This window comes from Lagopus muta, chromosome 5 (genome assembly GCF_023343835.1).
Source record: "Lagopus muta isolate bLagMut1 chromosome 5, bLagMut1 primary, whole genome shotgun sequence".
NCBI lineage: Eukaryota > Metazoa > Chordata > Aves > Galliformes > Phasianidae > Lagopus > Lagopus muta.
The window spans coordinates 53,546,589-53,569,323 of NC_064437.1; the positions used below are offsets into that span (position 1 = coordinate 53,546,589).

General features: G+C 57.1%; 3 protein-coding genes across 8 annotated transcripts in view; 1 reads left to right on the forward strand and 2 right to left on the reverse strand.

Annotated features, from left to right (window-relative positions):
• Positions 1-35: 35 nt before the first annotated feature.
• MRPL43 (mitochondrial ribosomal protein L43) lies at positions 36-781 on the forward strand. The gene is made up of 3 exons (XM_048944837.1): positions 36-274; positions 347-453; positions 536-781. The coding sequence occupies exons 1-3, from the start codon at positions 42-44 to the stop codon at positions 748-750; spliced, it is 555 nt and encodes a 184-aa protein (XP_048800794.1). The 5' UTR covers positions 36-41; the 3' UTR covers positions 751-781.
• SEMA4G (semaphorin 4G) lies at positions 782-17,022 on the reverse strand. Of its 4 annotated transcripts, XM_048944782.1 has the most exons (17): positions 10,508-10,723; positions 6,175-6,381; positions 5,944-6,092; positions 5,798-5,860; positions 5,615-5,713; positions 5,088-5,181; positions 4,775-4,888; positions 4,473-4,639; positions 4,129-4,298; positions 3,916-4,060; positions 3,609-3,831; positions 3,420-3,535; positions 3,185-3,336; positions 3,051-3,112; positions 1,556-2,823; positions 1,377-1,475; positions 782-1,294 (listed from the first exon to the last, which is right to left on the reverse strand). In XM_048944782.1, exons 1-15 carry the CDS (start codon positions 10,713-10,715, stop codon positions 1,970-1,972), a joined length of 2,823 nt encoding a protein of 940 aa, XP_048800739.1. In that variant the 5' UTR covers positions 10,716-10,723; the 3' UTR covers positions 782-1,294; positions 1,377-1,475; positions 1,556-1,969. The 4 variants fall into 4 exon arrangements, with proteins under 4 accessions (XP_048800739.1, XP_048800738.1, XP_048800741.1 ...); XM_048944781.1 differs by having other exon boundaries at positions 1,377-2,823; XM_048944784.1 differs by lacking the exon at positions 10,508-10,723 and adding an exon at positions 16,962-17,022 and having other exon boundaries at positions 783-1,294; positions 1,377-2,823.
• Positions 17,023-19,637: 2,615 nt separating this feature from the next.
• The window catches only part of SLF2 (SMC5-SMC6 complex localization factor 2), a 28,005-nt gene continuing 24,907 nt past the window's right edge, over positions 19,638-22,735 (reverse strand). For all 3 annotated transcript variants that reach the window (XM_048944779.1, XM_048944778.1, XM_048944780.1), the window contains one exon: positions 19,638-22,335. In XM_048944779.1, the coding sequence (XP_048800736.1) occupies positions 22,300-22,335 (36 nt within the window). In that variant the 3' untranslated portion in view covers positions 19,638-22,299. The remainder of the gene's footprint in view (positions 22,336-22,735) is intronic.

Sequence of the window (22,735 nt, forward strand, 5' to 3'; positions counted from 1 at the left end):
CTCAGGCCGCCCCCCCCACGTGGAGCCCCGCGGGCGCCGCCATGTCTCCCTCGTTCGCCGTCACTACCGGCGCGCGGCGCAGCCGGACGCTCTCTCTCCCTTTCCCCTCCTCGCGGAGCGCCGTTCCGCTTCCGGGAGGCGAGATGACGAGCCGCGGGACGGCCAGCCGCTTCTTGACGGCCGTGCTGCACAACGGCGTGGGCCGCTACGTGCGGCAGCTGCAGCGGCTGCAGGTGGTGTTCAGCCCCGCCGCGCCTGACGCCCGCGGAGCCAGGTGAGCCCGCCACCCGCCGCCCCGCCGCGTGGCCTCTGAGCCCTGACCTCGGATCCCTCCTCCGTCCCGCAGGCAGTTCGTGGAGGAGGAGGCGGTGGACTTCGCCCGGCGGCACCCGGACGTGGTGGTGTACGTGCGGCCGTGCGACTGCCCCGCGCCCGTGCTGCAGGCCGAGTACCGTGAGTGCGGGGCGGGGAGGGGAACGGCGGGAGGCGCCGCGGGGACGGCGTGGCCACACCGAGCGTCCGTCTTGTCCCGCAGTGAACGGCACGGTGCGGGAGGAGCTGATCGCCAGCAAGACGAGCGAGGAGATCGTGCAGCTGGCCGCCAAGCTGGCCTCCCAGTCCGGCCTGGACATCGTGCGCATCCGCAAACCCTTCTACACCGCCAACCCCAGCATACAGGGCCAGTGGCACCCGCTCACCAACAAACCCTCCGCCCTTACCGTGCGCGGCCCCCGCAGGGCACCGCAATAAAGCCGCACACTGAAGCACCCGCTTCCACGCAGAGCCGTCGCCTTTATTGCCCTGGGGCCGTACCGGGGGAATGCGATGTGCCCTTGGGGTAGCTCGTCCACCCCAGAGAAGGAATAGAATGCCCGGTGGGGAGGGGGCTGCGCTCTGGGCGATGCCCTCAGTCCAGGGGGTGGCAGAGGGGGACATGGAGGGACAGAGCTGGGGTGCCCCTCTTGTTCCCAGGGTGAGGGAGCAGAGGTAGATGAGGGTGGAGAGGGAGTTAGGGCCAGCAGAGCCACAGGGAGCTGGAGGCCCCGCAGGGAGAAAGCCTGGGGTAGGGCTCCTCAGCATGCGAGGGGACAGTCCGTGGCATGGGGGCAGCGGCCAAGATCCCAGCATCTGCTGGCAATGCATGAGGATGCAAAAGTGCATCGTGTCCACTCTGCAGGGCAAGGATGCCAAGAGGATGCTGGTCCATTCCCACACCACATGGAGAAGATGCAGACAAGCCAACTGGCGTGCATGGCCCTCACGCACGGAGAGCAGTCCTGCTGCCAGCAGCACCCTGTGGTGGGAAGGCAACATGCTGTCAGGGTCCGGTTCCCCACAGTGGTATCCCTCCCCATAGCACTCATCCCGCATCTCACCCTGGGCTGATGGCAGGCACAGGCAATTTCATCCCACTTACGGGGACAACTCTCCTCTTCTTCGCTGTCCCTCGCTGAGCATCTGTCCTGCAGGCAGCCCTGGGGAGCAGATGTGCAGCAGGCAGCAGCTGGTGGCCCTGCAGCACAGCCCCAAGCCCACAGTCCCGCTCTGCACCCACCTCTCAGTGCCTGGGCACCCAGGGCTGGGGATGCCCAATGGGGTGGGCCAGGTCCACACATCCAGGACAGGGTCTTGCCTGCCTGGATGGACAGATGGACATAAGACATAAGCCCTCCCTCCCCATGTCCACCGTCAGCTGTGCTCCAGCTCCTGCCTCCAGCTTGTGGTCGCCATCGGTGGGTTTTATACATAAATAGAGCTCCCAAATTTAAATAGATTCTTCTTTGGGGGATTTTTCCCTTTCTTTTCCCATTGTTTTTTTTTTCCTGTACATCAGGTCTCAAAAGTGAGTGAAAAGCCAAAGGGATGGCCGAGCCCGGGCCCAGCCCGGCGCTGCGGTCCCAGAGGTAGTTTTGCTGAGTCTGTAACACTGCTGGCAGGGGTGGGAGAAGGGACTGGTGGGACCCCGGTCCTACACGGAACTCTCATCCAGCTTCTCCACTAGCTGCATGTGTTTCCGCTTCTCCAGGATCTTGCTGAGCTCCTCGGTGAAGGACGCGCTGTAGAGCGGTGAGGCCAGCGGCTCGTCCTGCTGCTGCAGCAGCATGTAGCTGTTGCCGTTCATCTTGCGGAGGACGCTGGGCAGGGAGCCCACCCCGTTGGTGAGCTCGGTGGGCAGCGGTGGCGGCGGAGGGGGGGGCACGGCCACCGGCAGCTCCTTGGCTGGGGACACGATGGCCGTGGGTGCTTCACCAGGGATGATGCGCAGGCAGGGATAAGCCAGATCCTCCTCATCTTCCTCCTCCTCATCGTCCCCGTGGGCCTTGCGCAGGCAGCTGGCCGACACCGTCTGCAGCTCAGGACTCACAGCCCGTGGCTCCCCCAGCACGTACTTCCCCCTGCGCTTCTCCAGGCAGGACACATAGAGCAGGACGGTACCCAGCACGGCACACAGCACCACCAGCACCACGATAGCAGACACATAGACCACCTTGGTGTCTCCAGAAGTCTGGCTGGCCGCTATGGACCCAGAGGTGGTGGTGATGGTGGCACGAGGCAGCTGGGGCAGCACGGTGAGGCTGTAGGCAGCCAGCAGCGTGCGCAGCCCACGCTCCTCACCATAGCAGCGGTACTCGCCGCTGTGTCCTGGCAGTGTGTTGGTCACCAGCAGCCCATCCACCCCAACGCGCAGCTGCTCCTGCCCACTGCCCGGCACCTCGCTGCCATTCAGCAGCCAGACAGCCCGTGCCAAGTTGGAGCGCTGGTCACAGGGCAGCAGCACATCATCCCCACGCAGCACCGTGCGGTTCTTCCACGGCAGGGAGCCTGGGGGGACAGATGTCAGAAGGAAATTCATCACTTGAGGGAGGTGAGGCCCTGGCACAGGCTGCCCCAGAGCGCTGCGGGTGTCCCCCGCATGGAGGTGTTCAAGGCCAGGTTGGATGGGATCCTGGGCATCCTGACCTTCCAACTCCTCACGGCAGGGGTTGAAACTGGATGGGCTTTGGGGTCCCCTTCCAACCCAACCACTCTGTGATTCTTTGATGACTTACCACGCCCAGAGCCGCTCCGGCATCCCACATTGCCACTCTGCACATCCTGCACCAGCCCTGTGCTGTGAGACACTGGGGTTCAGCACGTGGCCCTGCTGCTGGCCCCACAGCCACCCCATCAGCACTGCCCCTACCTGTCCCCGCTGGCTGTGTCACGGCAGGCCCCGCCATCCCAGGCGCAGTAGGGATCCCGGGCGAGGATGCAGTCATAGCAGGAGCTGTACCTGGCGCAGGAGGCCAGGGGCACCTGCAGGACTCCACTAGCAGCCCCCACATACAGGCTCCTCTGGGATGGAAAGGCCCGGCTCGCAGTGTTGCCCCACACATGGGGTGCCCCGTGCCACCCCCAGCCCCATAGCCACCCCTCACCTGTCTGCGGGACACCACCAGCGTCTCCACGGGCTGCGGGTCCTGGAACACCTGCACCTCCTCGATGATGTGGAGGCTGGAGCCCAGCACTACAGCCTTGTGCAGCCAGCCGTCCCCTGCAGACGGGGCAGTGAGGGGATGCGGGACACCCAGCACCACGCAGGGACCCGTCCCATGTCCTACACTCACCCGTCCCCATGAAGAGCACGTCGTAGGAGCGCCCATCGAGGGCTTGTACCCGGTCCACCGCCAGGCGGCTGTATGCCACACTTCTCTTTACCAGCAGCGGCTCGCCACCCGCCGGCTGCACCTCCTCAAACATCAGCGGGTGCAGCTTGACAAAGTCCAGCACGCTGTTGGGCAGGTCCTGTGATGAGTTGTAGCCCCTTCGGCGGAAGCTGTCTGTGATGCACTGCCCAGGAGGAGGACATGGCTGTCAGTGGGGGCTCACCCACCTGCGCCCCCTCCCCAAAACCCACACATCCCCAGCACTCACAGAGCCCGGCCGAGGTTCGGGCACTGCTCCATCGTAGCGGGACCACTTGCGGGAGGAGTCCTGGTACTCCATGTAGGGCCCCTCGAAGGCACGCTGCACCTTGGAGATGTCGTAGCGGCACACAGCCGAGGCCTCCATCGTCCTCCTGGGTGCAGGACCTCCTGTTATCCCCCACCACCACCTCCACCCAGCTCCACGCCTGGCCCCACTCACCACTGCGCTGAGAGCGTGAAGGCGGCGTAGAAGACGGTGCTGGCCCAGCCACCACTGTCCAGGCTGCAGACGCTGCGCAGCACCTCATAGTAGGGGATGTAGCACACCAGGCGCGCCTTCATGAAGGATGTCCACTTGCGCTGCAGAATCTTCTTTCCCCCCAGATCACTCTGGGAAGGTGGGCAGGGGTTCTTGGTGGGTGCACTGAGCCCAGCACCCCCAGTGCAGAGCCAGTCCCCATCCTCACAGTCCCCATTCCCCATTAGGGGAACCCCTCAGAGCACACAACTAAGTCTGCCCCCAGGTGCATGCCTGGATCCCCTGCTCCTCAGGGACAGCCTTACCTTGCACACACGGGCCACCCGGGCCACCCGAGCCACCTGGCTCTTATCGAAGAAGGATGTGGTCTCCTCGCCTGCTCGCTCCATGAAGAAGTAATAGATTTTGTCATCGTCACCCACAGGACTGTCCTTGCTTTCCTGGACCAGCATGGAGGCCACAAACTCGGCATCTGGGGGAAATGGAGCGAGACGTAGCAATTGGGAACTCACCAGTTCCCCAGTCCCTCCCTGCCTCAGTTTTCCCCTGCAGTACAGCACTCTGGACAAGCGCAGACACCAATCCCAGGGGACAGAGACATCTTTACCATTCAGCCAGTGCAGAGGAGACTCCTCTGTCTTCAGCGGCCGCTGGTGCAGGTTCCTCCGGATATCAGGGAGGCTCCGAAACTCATAGCGTGTGGCTGTGTACAGTCCACCATCTGCACAGGGCAGGCACCCGTCAGCATGGCCACCATACCCCAGGGACTGTGGGGACAGCCCCAAAAGCCGCCACATCCACGTGCCCCAGGCAGAGGAGGAGGATACCCAATCTCACTGCACCCTCCACAAGCACAGTCCATGTGGTTGACTGCCCCCATAGTGGCCCAAAGTGTCCTGACCTGGTGAAGTATCACTTACCCACAATGAGGCCGGTGTAGCCACGGGAGGGGTCGTACGGACACTTCTCTTTGCCTTCCTCGAAGCGGGAGGGCAGTGTGAACTTGTCAGCATCCTGCAGGACCGAGGACATCAGCACGGGGGACAGCCCTGTGCCCACTAGGGCAGGGACAAAGCCACACCCACGGCCATCCCCTCCAGGCAGGATGAGTTCCCAACAAAACACCACCACCCGATGCTGTCCTCAGCCGGGCTGGGTCCTCCCTGCAACATCTGTGTCCCCATAGGAGTTATTTTCTTTGAGGGTTGTAGTTCAAAGCACTTTAAATAATGATGGAGCCAAGTGTGGTGGCACCTCTAGTGGCTGGAGACAAACCAGGCTGGCAGTACAGCTGGGGACATGGGGACACACATCACGGCTGTGGGAGGGATGCGGGACATGCAGGAGCCCACATGGCCATCAGGGACCTGTGGCATCAGTGTGACAGCGACTGTGCCCAGGTAGCTGCCACCCCAAAGCCACCCCGGATGGGGACAGGAGGACTCACAATGGAAGCACAGAGCGGGTGAAAGGCGTAGGTGCCACAGGCGTAGAGGTGCGTGGTGTTTAGCCTCTGTAGGAGCCGCACGTGGTTGAAGCACTCGGTCTACGGTGGACAGGACGCACATTACTGCCTGGGGACACAGCCTGGGGACACCACGGGACCCTCACTGCCCGGTAACGGCCGTACCTTGTTGTTCCTGCCCTTCTGCAGGCAGTCCAGCCGCTTTTCCGGAGATGCTTCCCAACGGATCTGTACAGGGAGAAGTGCCATCACAGCATGAAACCCCACACCAAGAGCTTGGAGGCTGCTTGGGAATGGGGACAGCAGCTCACCATGCGGTGCGAGCCATCGGCCACATTGCTGGCATTGAGAGCAAAGATGGCCCCCCTGGCGCCCACATACAGCATACCCCGCTCATCCTCCAGCAGCAGTGTGGTGTAGTTCAGGCTGTGCCCACTGAACCGCCGCACACCTGACAGCTCTGCAGAGAAAAACAGTTTTCACAGTGAAACGCTCCCAAACAGAGTGAGCTTCCTTCCTGTTCCCTCCCCGAGCCCTCTTACCGTCAAAGGTGACTGTCATCCTGGGGGTGGCATCCAGGTCAGTGGCAGAGCGCCGGTTGGGGTAGCCCATGGCCGCGGCCACCAGCAGGGCGGTCAGCAGCCGCACCGCGTCCCCACACATCTTCAATCCCTGGTGCCCAGCAAGGGCAGCCCCCGGCTGGAGGAGCCGGCACAGCTGCTGCTGGGGATGGGCTGCCCCGGAACCTTCTGGAACAGAGAGCCAAGGTCAGAGGGGCTGCTGGGCACAAGAGTTTGGTGGTCCCCAGGTTACTCATGTGCAAAGAAGGCAACAGGGCAGCCGGTGTGACCTGAAAGCCATAGGACTCTGTTCCTTCCCCAGAGCCAAGCCAGGAGCTGGCAGGAAGTAAAGGAAACCCCAAATGTGTAGAGAGCTGACTGGGACTGCTGAGGACAGAGGGCTGGGGGGGGGTGCTCCAGGCACATGCAGCACAGGGTAAAGCGAAGGCAATACAAAGTCACTTGGTATCTCCACCATTTGTTTTCAAGCAAGACTGTGTTCTTTTCCCCCCAGTGTTTTTCCACTATATTTCAGTTTCCCTTTTATCAACAGCTGCCTTGAAGCTCAGCATCTTCAGCTCCCAGCCAAGAAGCAAATCCTGGCTAAGAAACCACCACAGGGAGGCATGGAGCTGAGTGGCCACACGGGGACACCAACGTCCTCAGGGACTGAAACTGTGACAGGAGGATGGGGAGACATGGGGGAGATGAGGATGGGGATCCCAGCACCCCATAGCTGCCTGCCGAGGACAGAGACCATAGGATATCTCCACACAGGAGACCTCCCCGCAAAGCAGCTGGCATTAACCTGTTTGCTTAGGGCTTTTTTTTATATATACACCAAATACCTGGCCCTCCAGCGAAGCTGTTCAAACACGCCTGCTGCAGACGGATTCCCTAAAGCAAATACCGCACCGGGCTTTGGGCAGAGGGGAGGGAGAAGGGAAACAACAGGAAACCAGCAGGGCACAGAAGCGAGCAAGCAGGCGCACAGCATCTCCTGCCCATGTCACATCTCAGCGCTACGAGCTCAGCACAGCCCAAACACCACCGGGAACAAACAGCACGGCCACGCGCATGGACCGCACCTCCTGCGTGCACACCCTGCCCTCGTCACACCGCCGCCGGACTTTACCCGGGAGAGCCCAGGCAGTGCTGGGGCTGGGCACGCTGTGCCGTTCTAGCCCAGCGGCTGCGCCCATGTACGAAGGCTCCTTCACCCCCACGTCAGATCAACTTTGTCCTGAAGGAAATGAAGCAGCTCGCTCCAAGAGCTCGTTTAATGTTTTACCCGAAGGAAAGAGCTGCTCTGAGCTTCTCTTTTCCATTTATTTATTTTTGTGCGTGTTTTTTTTTTTTTTAGTTTTGTTTTTTTTTTAATACCTACAGAATGGGGGAAGGAGCAGGAGGAAAATGAAAGCATCCCTAGTCCAACTCAGATCAGAGTACTGCTGTGCTCTCCATGCCACGGTGACCTGGGCACTCCATGTCCACTCCCCACACTGCTCCCAGTCTGAACCCAGAGCATTGGATGAGCTGGGGAGCACCCAGAGCTTCCCCGGCCATTAGCATCCCTAAGCCGCGCTCTGCAAAGCTGTGCATGCACCTGAGCCACACAGCTATGGGCTTAGGGAGGCAGGGAGATGAGGGAAAGCCAAGCAAAATGACAATCCTCATTTAGGGTCATGCAGCTCCAGCAGCCCTCGGTTTTGGAAAGGCAGCGAAATCCTGCGAGATCCCGCGGTACCCAGCAAGCAGAGGTGGGATGAGGGTTGCCAGGCAACTTTCTGCAGCTTTTCCCCAACTTACAGCCCTCCCATGCCTCTGCTGCAGCAGATCATAAAACATCCCTGGGTGCAGCGCCAGCGAACGGCCCCAAACGGGGCGCAGCAGGGACACCCAGCCTCATTCCCACACGCCTGCGGCTGCGACCCAGGGCAGGAGGCAATCCATTCCTCAGCCAGACAGGACTTTGCCGACAGCAGCAAGAAAAACGCCAACTTGGCAAAAGTCCTCCGGGAAAAGGGGATCTGTGATGCGCTGGGTGCTGGGCCGGGGAGGGAAGGAGCGCCGTGACCTCCACCAGCACCGCTCTGCGTTTATTTTTGCTCTTTAAACAAAACCCTGCTCGACCCCGAGGCGCTTCCCAGGAGATGCACGAGATAGCGCGGCTCACGCGATGCTTCTCCTTTCCCCAAATTTGGGATGTGGGCGCAGCAGAGGGAGAGCGCCATGGGAGCCAAACAGGAACTGAGAAGTGTGCTGAGACACCGCAGTGGGCGCCGAGCTCCCCCCAGCAGCACACAGGGGGGGATGAGGATGCGAGGCGCTGGACCTCCATCCTCCTGGGGGCATCACAGGGATGAGCCATCTCCACATCCCACCTCCTCCATCCTCAGCATCGCTGCCCCAGCCCCACATTTCTACTGGGAGGGAGAGGCAGGCAGTGCTGGGAAAACCTCCACCGGAAAAAAAAGCAAACAGTTTCTCTGCGTTTTTTTTTTTCCCTGCTGTGGCAAAACAAGACTGCGTGGCCAGATGGACAGACAGACAGGCATACAGCCTTCTGTGCCCAGCAGAGCTCCCAGCAGAGGTTCCCGTGCCGGTTCTCTTGCACGCCGTGGCTCATTGTGCAGCTCAGCCTTAAAAGGATTTGTGGTCAGAGCACACTGCTTCTACAGCAGAAGCAGGAGAATAATTTTAGAATTAAACCCCCAGGAACAATTAAAAATGAAAAAAAAACAACCCAACTCAAAGCCTCAACCCTAAATTTAAAGGGACGCTGCAGAGCCAGCAGCTGCCGGTGCAGCTTCGCTCAGATTTGGGGTTTGGGACAAACTCGGGCCCATTTGCTCATCCCCATGGACACACTGCACTCCATCTTGCTGGGCCATTGGTCACCATGGGATTTGCTCGGAGTTTTGCCACAGGGGTTCTCCCTGGTGCTCAGGTTTCAGGCACTACTCCCATGGCTGTAAGATACGGGAAGAGGGGCCCCGGCCCATGGGGCTGCGGGCGCTCCCTGCACGCCTGTTCCTTTATGCTTTATTTATTCCAAAGATAAACTGTTTCCTTATTTCTTTTTCCCCAAAGTCCAGCAAAACTAGATGATGGCAGCGCTCTTATTGGTTCCAGCTTAACGACCTCGTCTTGTTTGTTCCAGTTTCCCTCCAAAACAACTCCAGCTTTGGGGTCAAACTGCAGCTGATGCTCTTTAAGTCTGCATCCCACTCCTGTACACCCCACGAGTGTGGGACTCGGCCTTTCCCGATGTGGTTTGCATGCAGCCATGCTCACATCAGAGCCGGGTGGATTTGCATGGGTTTGGCAGCGGTGAGATGGAGTGATCCTCAGTCCCCAGGGGAGCAGCAATAGGGCTGAGCCCAGCCAGAGCACGGTACCAAAGGTGCCCCAAAACCTCACCTTCCTCCTGCTGCAGCCACCCGGCTGCTCTCACCCCAAATTCACTGCCGGTATTCCTGGCGGGGAAAGCAGGGAAAGGTTCCAACAGATGGACGTTGGAGGTGGGGGGAGGAAAAGCCGCGCAGCCCTCGCTCGTGGGAGCTGAAAGGGTTGGCACTGATTTTGTGTTTTTCTTTCCCCTCCGGTTGCAACACAAAAACAAAGCGCTGATAGGGATCGCAGCACGGCGGGGGCAGCTCTGCCCCGTACCCGTCGGGCACATCCCATGGGGGGCGGCGGCAGCGTCACCACGACCGTCGGGGTGGGGGCCGCAGCCACAGAGGGGGCCGGCAGCGGGCATCACTCACAGCAACAGATCCCTGCCTCTGGGGGAGTCTGTGCTCCTCGTCCATTTTGGGCAGCCTCTTTGTCTTCACAGACGGTGCCTTGGCACCACCGGATCCCTGCCGCGTCCCCCACCCCCGCCTCAGGCTCCGGGATGGAGGAGCCGCGGGCCCACCTGGGCTGCGGGCGGGGCGAGCACAGCCCCAGTAGGAGCGGGAGCAGGGCGCAATGCACTGCCCCGGCACAAGCACAGTCCCCGGCACGATGCAACCCCCCTTGCTCGGGGCGTCCCCGAGCTCCAGCGGCGCAGCCCCAAACCCTGAGCGGAACGGGCCGGGAGGATGGGCTGCACCGCCACCAGACCCGCACGTCCCTTCCTCCCCCGCAGCTGTGGTCACCCCAAAATCCCCGCCAGGTGTCCCCCGCCTCCATCCTGCCCCGGGCCCTGCTGCCGCCGGCACCGCTCCCAGCGCCCCCCGACCCCCGATCACCTCCGTCCCGAAGCCTCTCCGCAGCCCGGCCCGGCGCACAGAACCGCACCGGCACCGGACCCGGCACCGGACCGTACCTGTGCACGCAGTGCCAGACCCGACACTCGCAGCCAGCGCACCCGGCGCCCGCACCCAGCACCCCAAATCCTGCCCGGTGATGAGCCAGCACCCCGTGCTCAGCACTCGCACCCTACGCTGGGGCACGCAGCACCTCGTCTGCGGATCCAAAGCCCCAGATCCAGTACCCGAACCCCGCACCCCACCGGTAGCTGGCCCCGATCCCATCTCCCCGGCGCTTGCCTGCGGCTCGGCTCGGTCCGGTTCCGCCCGGCGCGGCGCGGCGCTGGCTGAGCTGCCCTCCGCAGGTCGCTGTGCGCGGCCCCGCCGTGGGCCGTGCCGCGCCGCCCGCACTACGGCGCCCCCTGCCGGCCGCCCTGCGCGCCGCGCTCCGCCCCGGGTCTGTGAGGGCCACGGACCTGCGGTGCTGCGGGGGCCGGATCGCGGAGCGGCGGGAGTGCCCTCCAAGTCCCGCAGCACCCCGGCTTGAGGCCACCCCGGTCCCCGAACCCGGTGGGTGGGTGCCTGGAGCACGGCCAGCAGCCAGGTGCAGGAGCCTACACGCCCAGCTGGGCACCGCGCCCGGCCTCGAGCTGTGTGAGGGCAAAGTCCTCAACGGGGGAAACAACAGCACAGCCTCGTCGCACCACAGCCAGTTTGCAGCCAAAGATTCCCTGGTGTGCTGCCCTGGGGGTGCTGGCACCCTGTGCGTGGGGCGTGCTGGGAGTGCTGAGCCCCTCGGAGCCTCCTCTGCCCCACGTGGCTGAGCCCTCCTTCCTCATCCGTCACTAAGACGCGAAGCTCAAGCGCGGCATGCAATCTGCAGGTCGCATCTAGGGCACTGGGAAGCTGGCTGGAGCGGGAGGTGGGTGCTGTGCCTCCCTGCCGTGTTGGCAGAGCCGTGCAGCACCGCTCCCAGCGCACTGCCCTCTCCCCAGGCTGCTGGCCGCTCTCCCGCCACGCCTGCACGCTCCAGCGGCTCATTGCCATTTCCTCCCGTCCTCACTTCTCCTCCACACCTCGCCTTGCCTCCTGCCCACCCCATGGAAGACTGACACCTGCGCACCGGGTTCACCGCAGCCCTGCCTGGCACAGCCAACCAGACCCAGAGCACAGCAGGGCAGCAGCGCTGCCCACACAGCTTTTTTGGGATGGAGAATTCAGAGCGTGTGGTCCCCTGGGTTGCATCCCGACTCCACTGTGGCATGGCAGGGGGGAAGCCACCTGCACACCAGCCGTCCCTATGGGGAGGTCAAGGAGGCTCTGCTGCCTGCAATTGCCTTCCTGGTACAAGGATGGGCACAGGAGAGCTGTTTGCAAGCACCAGCCATGGTTCAACCCATTTCTCCCCAGGTCCCATCCCATCCCGTCCTGTCCCGCAGCAGCACTCCTGTCCGCCCACGTGGCCCCAAGCCCAAATTCAGGCTGTGCTAGCTCCTGGCCTTGGAGTGGGGTAATTAGTGCATGAGCAAAGAGCAAGCTGAGCGCGGTGTGCTCCACACTGCCTATTTACAGGCCTGAGCTTGCGAGGCTTTAATTAATTAACGCGAGTCATCGGCAGCTGGAAACAGATCTATTTTCAGAGCTTCCGCTTGCTCTGCTGCCCCCATGAGATTCTCCGGAGCAATGGAGGGCCCTGCTGGTGCAGACGCCGGGCCTTGCCTACCATGTGAAGCCTTCCTGGGGCTGCAGCTGGAGCCGGGGGCCCAACGCAGTGCAGTTCTGCTCCAGCTTTGTGGCGCAGTGCAGCCGGGTGGGGAAGAAGAAGAGGAGCAGCTGCTGCAGTGCCCAGCTGTCCAGCCCAGCCTGGCTGCTCCGTAATTGCCCTTTGTGCCACTCAGAACACCTGGCTGGTTCCCAGTGAGCCTGCCTGCAGCCCGCTTTGCCCCTCTGACACCCAGCCAGCACGGTGATGGCTTCCATATCACACCACACCCCCATCCCAAGTGACACCACTAACAAGAACACAGCCACAGTGCTCCTTTTACTGTTGGGATCATCTCACAACGTGGAGAGTGCCGCTGCCCTTGGCACACAGGGTGCTCCAGGCTGCCCCCAGTTTGCTGCCTTTGGTCAGAAAGCACTTGGTGGGGAGGCTGGGCTGCTCCTGGTGCTGCTCCTCCTTTGCTCCAAGCAAGAGCAGCAAAATGCAGCTCCATTGCAGGGATTTGGCTCGGTGCCGCCAGTTACAAAACCTCCTCGTGCTGGGAGCTGGGGATTTATGAAACCCTGTGAAATCCATGCTAATCCAGCATGGTGCCCACCAGCTCGAGTCCCCAAGCCTGTACTGAAAGGGGTGCAGAAAGAGCCCCTTGGTTCTGGATGAACCCATCACAGGAAAGGCAGCAGCACTCCCCCAGCTCCCCTGCATCCCACCAGGCACAGCACAGAGCTGGAACACGGAGCCATTGGTGCTCAGGTCATCCTGATCTGGCACAGTTCTTGTGAGCCCCGCCAAGCGCATCGGCCCTGGGATGAATGCTCCAGTAGGCGCAGAGCATGAAAGGCACAGGATCCTCTTCCATTGAAGTGTTGAGCAAAGTTTCCGAACCACCGTTCCTTGGGGCCGGGACCCAGCAAGGAAAATTACAATTGCAGGATTTGTCTGAGAAAGTTGTAATGTGCCAGAAGCCAGGGGCATGGCCAACCATTGCTGCTGCGGCTCCAGCAGGCACTTAGGGCTCAGTTTCTTTTATGGATGAGACTTTTCCCTGACTCCGTTCAGCAGCACATGTCACTGCCCCCAACCCCTGCACAATTGGATGCCACACTCCCCCCAGCCGGTGCCGACGTTTACAAGTGGAAATGGGGATGCTTTGCCCAGGTGCCGGTTGGCTGCAGGGAGCAGCAGCTGAGTCACGGCAGCCTCCGCCTGCCCTCCCCTGCCCTGCTGCCCCAGGGAAAGGCAGGGGAAGCCTTCCCAGCCGGTCCGGATGGACAGACAGCACACGGCAAGGGCAGGTCAGCAGCAGTGGGACAGGAGGAAGCAGAAACACTCCAGGGATGAGCAGCGATGGCAGGGACGCAGCCACACACTGCCAACTGAAGGGCTGTGACCTCTCCCTCCTGCACACGGAGCCCAGGCTGCTGCCATCCACACGATTTAAGCAGCAGCCTCGGCAGCACCGTAAATAACCTGCAAGCGCTGGCAGCCGAAGCTGAGCGCGTACATCACTCTCACGGTTTTTCTTCGCCTCTGACACTTTGATAGGGGCGAGGGGGTGGGGGAAGGAGAGGAGCTTCCAAAATTTATGAGCTGGGATTTAAAAATACATCTGCTAGAGAAGCGCTGCAGAGATGGGGAGGAGGGCGGCTGCAAGGCTGCCTTCAGGAAGGCGCAGCAGGGAGCCGGCAGAGCTGGGAGAGCTGCGTGGCTGTGTCGAAAGCAGAGTGCCCTGGGGGGACTGCACTGCAAGTGGCGCCTGTCCTTGCCGTGCATGACAAGGCTCCTGTGAAACAAGAGGTAGGGGCAACAAATCAGGTGCTAAAATCCCTCCAGCCCTATGGTAACGTCAGCTGCCATTCAGAGCCGGTCGGGCTCTCAGCTCCTCTTGCCTGCAGCTTCTCCTCTCCATCCCCAAGACGACCATCCATCCACCCTCCCATGGCTCCCGGCCTCCTCTGGGCACAGAGCCTTTGTTGAGGAGGGGCGTGCAGCTGGGATGTAGCCGAGACATCTCCTCGGTGGGGAATCATGGGTCAGAAAATGAAGCCAAGTGGACGTCAGGAAGAATCACTGTGATATCCGAGTGCTCGGCCTTACAGGCACTGCCCCAGTGGGGTGCTGCACAGTGAGCGGCTGAGAAAGGCTGCCCAATCCCAAGCAACATTTAAAAGTAATTTAGACTGAGCGACAATGATGCTCAAAGCAAGTATTTGTCTGCTGAGACAAAATGAGCTATTTCAGTCTCGCCTCTGGTTTTAGTTTTCTTTCCAAGTCAGAGGACTGGCAAAGGCTGAGCTCAGGCCTTCCTGCACAACCCGCAGCTCCCTCGCTCCTCCAGAGCGATGCTGTGAGTGCACAGGATCGTCCCAAGGATCACAGCCCCGCTGAGGGTGATGCTCTGCCATGGAAACATCTCCCTCCAAACAACACATCTATCAGCATGCATCTCAAAAGCAGCCCAGCCTCTGTGACGTGGTGAATTTTGCTTCCATCTGAGGAAGATGGCAGCCGTACCTGCTGAGTGCTGTTTGTTAAAGCTCTGGGGTAACCCATGGAAGGGATGTCAGAGGAGCCTTGGGCACATGCCGTGTGGATATGCAACTTCTCCAACATGGGCTTTGCAGCTCAGTGCAATTTTTCTGCAGTCTTTGGTCTGCATCTCACCACTACCTCTGCTGCACAACCAAGTTAATGTATTCCAAAGCCTGACGGATTTCCCCCTACGCAGTCAGATTTTGGGAAGTTACACCGAAATGCCTCACTCACAAACAGCCTTTGTCCTAAGGTGTTTATGGACTGGGCAGCATTCATCACATCCTGGTGTTCTAGCACATCTCCTATTACATGACGGTGTAAATGGAGCTTCTTAAGAGTCAGCTGAATTCCTTTGATTCATGTCCATGCATATCCATACAGCTAATTTACCTTTATAAACAACAAGGAAAAAAAAAGAAAAGAGAAGAGGAGGGAGCTATTAAAGCCAGTGTCAAAGCCAGCAAAGCGCACACCGCAGGGCTGGGTTAATGAGCAGCCGGCTGGCCGGAGCCGGGCCGCTGTCCCAGCACGACTGACTCAGCCCAGCAGCCTGAGCACGCAGCTCTGGGCACCCGCAGCTCCTGGGCTGCACCGAGGTGCTGGGGGCTGTGGGGCTGCATGCAGCCTGTGACACCGGGGCTTCTCGCAGCCATCGCACACGGGTGGCCCGGCCAGCCCTCCCGCTGCACTTCAGGGGAAAGAAAGCCGACCACGGATGCATTGCTATGCATATAGGAGGCATCGATTTTGTACGGCACGCCAAGGCCGCTCCGTGCACATCGCGTGACCGGCCGAGCAAGCAGCGTCCCCCTGCCTGCCAGGCAATGTCACCAGCAGCTCCCTGCAAGGACACTTCCAAGGCGAGGGAGCGGGGATCTGCCAGACACCCGTCACCATCGTTTATTCTCGTCATTTCTGACCCTCGGGGTAGGAAGAACATCAGAGCACTGCGGGCACGAAACAACAAGCTTTGTAGGTCATATCAGCGTGCTAAGCCCCATTAGGAACCGCAGCACGAAGCATGAATAATACTCCTTTTATTCCACCATATACCTCAACGCCCTTTAAATAAATGTAAATGGTTATTTACGGACAGGGTTTGTGTGGCACTGCTCACAAACTCGGGACTCCAGCGGAGCTGGAGCAATAAGTTTGCTATCTCCCCTACATACAAGTCAGGGTAACCACAGCGCTGATAGGATTAGCGATTGCCCAAGGGATCCCTGGCAAAAGCGCAGCGGGAGAGCGCTGTAAATCTTACACGAGCGGATTTATGTGCTGCCCATTAGCCCGGAGCTGCAGAGCAGCAGTCCTCTCATGCCACACTCTCCGAAGGACAGCGAGGCAGCACAAACTTCGAAAGATTGCAAGGTTGGGACCTTCAAGAAGCAACTGGGTCATTTCTGAAAAGCAGAGAGCGGGCCAACCTAGACAGCTTCCCTTAAACCCCTTCAGCAAATAACTGCATCGATTGCCAAAAATTATCTGATAAAGCAAAGCCAGGGAGAGACGCAGTGAGTCATCCCCTCCCCAGCGCATTAACTCCCTTTTGTCTTTGCCAAGGCTGGAGCAGGCCGAGGTTGCCCCCAAGAGGCAAACCCGACACAGCAGCTATAGAGGGAAATACCGAATTCTGTCCCGAAGGTATCACATGGACAAGATTTAAAATCCAGCCTCACATTCCTTTGTTTCTGCTTCTCTGCTAGCCGACATCATCTATCGGATGGGGTGGGAGATGGGATTGGGTCCCCGTCCCACACCCTCCAGGATACAGCTTGGAAGATCTCAGCCAGGGATGGCTGCTTTCACTTCACAGAGCCTGATGGATTTTTCTGCCATTAAAACATTTTTTGAACATCTCTGCTTTCAGCCTCCACAACATCCTGAGGCAAGAAGATCCCCAGCTCCACCATCTCCGTTTGAGGCTTTGAGCCTTTGTGCTAATAAAAGAACTACAGAGTCTGAAGCCAAATTACAGAGCAGCACTGAGTAACTTCACTCTATTCACCCATTTTCAGGCCATTTGACTAGAGAGCTCTCCATCCATCTCACTTTCCAACATCACAACTATTATCTATTTCCCAGCCGATGAGATGCAGCCTGCAGACGATAGCAGCTTGCTTTGTTCCTCCCCTATACACGCACATGGGCTCCATCCCAGAGGGCTGAACCCAGACAAGGCTGTAACCTTGGCTCTGACGCAGCTGGAGCTGCTCAACGAGAGGACACGGGCAGCTGGAGCGCCCCAGCTGTGAGGGATGGGGGTTACTTACTGCTTTGTGCTGGGCTCCTGGTGGGTCCCCCTGCACCACCCCGCATCCCCAGCTTACGGTCAGCTCCGTGCCATAGGTGACATCTCCAGAACAGCTGCCGCGCTCGCTCCTGCCAGGCTCTTAATTACGAGGAAGGCTGACACAGTTTCTCAGCAAACAGCAGCCGCGTACTGCGGGGAAAAACAGAATGAGGGCAAAGGAAAAAAAATGGGCTGATAGGAAGAGAAAATCAACTGGAATGAAAAACACGTTGAGCTGTGCAAACTTTACCATAACAATGTAGGAGCCCAAATGCTGACAAAATAGGTTAGTACACAGGGGAGGCAGGCAGTGCTCCACGGCTGCATAAGAGAAGCGATATGCGACACAGCAACTGGGTGAGCAACACCTGCCAGGCCTCCCTCTGGCTGGGTGTAGGGCAAAGCAAGTGGATTCAGTTTCCAGCATGCAGATCAGTTCTGTGAGCCTGAGGAGCCCACAGCTGCCCCGCATGATTTATGCTGCCTTTTTAAAGCCTGCAGCGTGAAGAGAGCACCAAACTTACGGCCTAGCCTTCCTCTCCCCAGCACCGGGCCTGCCAGCCTTAAGCTGTTATTTTTATTCCGGTCAGCTAGGAGGAGATGGACCTCATGCTACTGAGCTGCAGCAGCCAAGACCTCCATCTCTAAGCAGGCTTTGAGAAAAGAGCTGGAATTAAGTGGCAAAGCCCTGGAGCCTTTAAGCTGTCCCCAGCAGTCACAACCCTGGTGAAGAACCCTCACCCAGCAGTCCCAAAGCAGCAGAGATCTTATTTACCCTGCAGGACGAAAGGAGCGTGGCTCACCCGGCTTCTAGCAGCTGCAGCACTGAGCGTCAGCCCAAAGGAAAGCACGGCGAAAAGGGTGCGTGCCAGTGGCCCCATTTACTACGGCCAGGAGCCCTCCTCCCCACATCACATGGGGTAAGCCACCTCAGGCAGCCCCGGGCCGGTGGCAGAGCCTGGGCCGCCCCGATGACGGACACAGGAAGGATTCCAGCTGAGCCGCCACCTCCTCCCCCGTTACCTCCCTGCAGGGAGCCGGGAGGGGGCGGGGAGGCTGGAGGAGATGAGGTGCTGCTCACCGGGCTGAGGGAGACGCGCAGAGAGCTGCAAGAGCAGCTGAATGCTGCTTAAAGCCCACCTGGAAACACATCTCGACAGGCAGCGCTCACAGCAGGCGTGGGGACTCGCTTTCAGCACCCACGGCAAAGGATCAAGGCAGGCAGACGGGGATGTTTTCCCTCTCTCACCACCCAGCGCCGCTTCTGATAGCAGGTAAAGCGTTCCCTTTCAAATTCCGGACTACAAAGACGAAGAAATGCCGGCTGAAAGAAGTCAGACAGAACTAAAAGCGCCTACTAAAGACCAGCCCTTCGAGGAATTTACTTTCCCTAGGAGCCTTCCCAGCAGCAGCCCGGGCCGTTCCCCAGCACGGAAAGTCCTTTTCAACACCAGATAAGGAGGGGCCCCATCAGTTAAGCCGGCAAAACATCCACGAGGCAGAATATCAAGGCATTTGGCAGCCCAGGGGAAGACGGGAAGAATCGCAATCCGAACGTCACTGAGAGCATTCGGATAATATAAACCACAAGGCACGAGCTAAAGCCGTCCGCGGCCGCCTGACCTCCGGGCAGCCCCTTATCCACGCCGTGCTCCATAAGCGTGGCCCTGCCCTGCCCCCCAGCAGCCCCGCGGCCGGCTCGCACCGTGCAGGCTCCTGCACGCCCTGCACACCGCCTTGCTGTGCTGCGGGCTGGCTCCCTGCACCGAGTCGATCTCAGGAGCCTTTTCCCTCGAGCAGGCCAAGCAATAACCCAGCGGGCCCCTCTGGCACAGCAGGGTGGCTCCCACCAGGGAACTTTGGGCTGGAAGGGTTTGTAAGCCCATGGAATGAGTTTGCAGAAGGAATGGGAGGGCTGCCTCCAGCAAACAGCCCCAGTTGCCCTTTCCAGTAGAGAAAAAAAATAACGAAACACCAAACTTGCACAACTACTGAAAAAAAAAAACAACCAAAAACCAGGAACACCCCAACTCAGCCCAGGAATCACGTAGAACAAACGTAGGTGAGCACTGCAATGTCACACCCTCAAGTACTGCGTCCTGCAGAATCCCCTCTCAGCCCAGTGCCTGGAAGCATCAGCCCAAGCCTCCCTCTGGAGGCTCAGCTGGTGAGTGCAGTGCTGCAGGACAAGGGCAGGCACAGCCCCGTGGCTGCAGGCAGAGCTCGCCTGCCTGTGCTCAGAAAGCTACCACCGCAGCATCCATCCCTCATGAGACAAAGGCCTTCCACGTGTAAATATCACCTCTCCCATCCTATCAGGCAGCCATCTCCCCAGCTGCTCTGCCCTTTAGAGCAGTGTGTTTGTTCATCACCTTTTCCCAGAGGTGTTCTCAGCTCAACTCCAGGCTTTGGGGACTTCAGAGAGCTCCTGCAGCCACTGCATCAATGATGCATCCGCATGCCCTCCAGCCAGCCCTGCCTGCAGGCCGTTCTGAAATCTGCTGAAATCCCCTTCCATTACCAAGTTTCACAACAGCTCTGGGAGGACACGAGATGTGCAAATAGCTTTGCAGGCAGGTTTCTTTTTTTTAAAAGCCATGGAGAGGCTTGTCAGGAGAAAAAGAAAAAAAGAAAAAAAATCAAAGTCACAAATGTATATTTTATAGTCCACTTTTAATTGTTTTTTATCTGTGATTACTGCAATGAAGTACACCCAATTGCCCATGAGACAAGATAACATGGTTCTTAGTACAACCAACATAATATCAAAAGATAAACCTCAGTGCAAAAATGTACATCTGAAGACAACCAAAGCAGTTAAGACATGTAGTGTGCAAACAGCTTTTTTCAATGCATGTAACTTCTGGCTGGGTGAAATAAGATGGCAGCAGGTTTGCTGGGCCGTTCCTCGCAGCCCTGGAGCAGCACTCAGCTCAGCAGCCCCATTCAAGACATTGCAGCAATGCTTTGGTTCCACCTCTGCCAGGGTACTGACAAGCTCCAATTCAACCAAAGTCCAGAAGGAGCAACCAAGGGTTGGAACTCAGCTACAGACAGATGGAAGGAAGTCCAGACAAAGAAGGAGGGGGGAAAAAGCCCGAATGTATACACAGGCATGAAGCATGAAAACACAGAACTGGCAGAGCTAAGAATTACTCCAAGACTTTCTCCATTTATAGTAAGCTAATCGGCTGTGAACCTAAGCACTGCAGGAAGACCCAAATAGGACCTGCAGCCGTATTTCTGCACAGCGGTTGATGTGGTGACTTTGTGCACAGACATCGGATTAGAAAAGTCTGGTTTTATTTTCTCACTGGTCTACTGAATAAAAGTAAGTAACAAAGTGGTTATTTTGTACAGGAAAAACATCCCCAGCACTTTCAAGGTGCTCCAAACTGCAACACGAGGAACAAAGATGCTGATCTAAATTTCACCCCTTTCCTTCTCCAAAATATACAGGACCACAAATTCAATTTTACATGGTAAGAAAATATATACACGTTAAAGTAAGCGTACTTTTAAAAACCGTATACAACATTAGTGAGAAAAAGACAGGAACATTAATAAAATCACATCCAATATATTCAAACATAAGAAGCAACTGCAACCAGATGGAATGTTGTCGCACAAGGAGCGCTGGGCAGAGCAGAGGAGGGCAGTGCATACCTGTATACCGACACACCATTCCTACTTTCAGCCTCAGACAGTCCTGTTGTCGGAGATTCCATTGAGGTAGATTCAACCGATTCCAAAGAGACACGCTGGGATTAAAAAAGGGACTTCTTTCTGCCCTCAGATAACGATGTAACACTCACCGAGACAAAGAGAAGTTAACAGTCCTGTGAAGGGTGCAGAGACTGCAGACTTCGCCTACATTTGAAAGGCAAGACAAAACACCGATTCCCCAACAGAACCCCCCTGGAGCCTGCGGCCCACTCACAGCAGCTCCTTTACACACAACATGCAGACTTCAGATTTAACTTTAACGTTAACCTTACTTTACATTCCTGTCAAGCGGTAGGAAGTTTACTGTACAGGAGAAGATAGGTCAATCTACACAAATTAAAAGGAAACAGTACTATAAAACACAAACGTAGTATTTAAAAAATCTGGATTTCCCATTTGGTATTCTACCCACTGTAACTTCCTGTTCACACACACACACACACACACACACACACACACACACACACACACACACACACAGAGCCCACAGAGTACGTTTAAATTACAGCATTCACACGGAAAGCACACACACAGGGATTACATCCTCCTCTCATTACTGCAAACAGCCCACGGAGCTCTGAGCTCACGCTGTGTATGCAGCAAGACTTTGCACAAAGGAATTCACTACTCATACAGCTTTCAGTTAACGTTCACATGCACTGGCCACCTCTCCTCAAATCCTCAGACTTGATATTTTAGGAACAGCATTTTCTCCATTTAGAGAAAGTGCTTAAAGGGATTTTTCTTTAAAGAGTAGCACAAGGCCACTCGTGTAAGGAGAGCTTATTTACAATAGGATCTTACAAAATCACTTCCTGTGCTGTCACATTCACTGCATAAATAACATCTGAAGATGAGGAAGTTAAAACAAATGCACTGCAGTAACAGCAAATGCTATTTTGTTATTTGTATTAAGTTCTGCTTTGCTCTGTTGTCTTCTAACAAAGAACAAAGCAGCATCCACTTACATTGTATGGGCACAGCCTCTCTTCAGCTGTCTCCACCCTCAAGTGAACAAAACACCCCATCACTTGTGCACACATCACTGCCATTTTATTATTTAGAGACACTGGATGGTCAGACCAATTAATCTTGCTTTGCAGACCAAGATGTGTGGGCAACTCTGCTATTCAGATCAGTAGTGAAGCACTTCCTCACCTGCTTACAACAGAGAAGGTATAATACTGTTTCTAGACTCATTTCACATCACAGGGCAGTTCTTTTCCAGCCATCCCAAAGCAATACTTGTAGGTTATAGAAAACCAATACACACAGTTTCCAAAGACACTTCACAATTAACAGCGGAAATAAAGCTTCCTTCAACTTTCAACATGATAAAATTCCATCTAGACAGAGCTACAGAGCTGCTTCAGTTCACCCACTTTCAGAAGTGCCACAGTGTTCACAGTAAAAGCAATGCCAATCAAATTGGATCACTGTGTTTTTCATATTTGCTTAAACCAAGCTCAGGTTCTAATTCAGGCGGCCAGTAATTCTTGCATTCTGATCAAGGTGAAGCTCCATTCCTTCTGTACATTCCTCGGTTTCAGGTTGTTTTTTTTTGCTGTTATTTCCCTGATCTAGGCAAGATCTCATGAATCTGGCTCCCAGAAGTCATGTAGCTTTCCCTGAAGAGTAGAAACAAAACAGAAAACTCAAAACAAACCAACAAACATTGAAGTAAGGAGAGCAGGCAACTGCTTAGTGTAAGATCACATCAGTTTGCAAATCCCTACAGTGTTATTTGGAAACACCATCCCTATACGTGAATGAAACCCAAATGTCTCTAAGAGCTGTATCTTTACCAGCTTCCATCATCTGCTAAGTAACTTCTGCAACCACATCTGCCACCTAATTCACTTCCCTTCCTGTAGCAGGAAACCTTAGATACTACAAGTGAGGTCTTCTTCTGAATACTGCTTTGACTGATCAAATATGCTTTAGAGACAAACGTTAATTACACAGTTTTTAACTGAAATCAGTACTAAGCATATACATGTAATTTAAACTTCCTGTTAGAAATTCACC

Bases quoted from the DNA above. Each gene is read 5' to 3' on its own strand.
- MRPL43 (XM_048944837.1), top strand. From the start codon at position 42: ATGTCTCCCTCGTTCGCCGTCACTACCGGCGCGCGGCGCAGCCGGACG. The intron at 275-346 runs GTGAGCCCGCCA...TCCGTCCCGCAG, and splicing joins CCTGACGCCCGCGGAGCCAG to GCAGTTCGTGGAGGAGGAGG. The intron at 454-535 runs GTGAGTGCGGGG...CTTGTCCCGCAG, and splicing joins CGTGCTGCAGGCCGAGTACC to TGAACGGCACGGTGCGGGAG.
- SEMA4G (XM_048944782.1), bottom strand. From the start codon at position 10,715: ATGGGATCGGGGCCAGCTACCGGTGGGGTGCGGGGTTCGGGTACTGGA. The intron at 6,093-6,174 runs GTAAGAGGGCTC...TTTTCTCTGCAG, and splicing joins GATGACAGTCACCTTTGACG to AGCTGTCAGGTGTGCGGCGG. The intron at 3,113-3,184 runs GTAGGGGCAGTG...AGTGTCTCACAG, and splicing joins GACACAGCCAGCGGGGACAG to CACAGGGCTGGTGCAGGATG.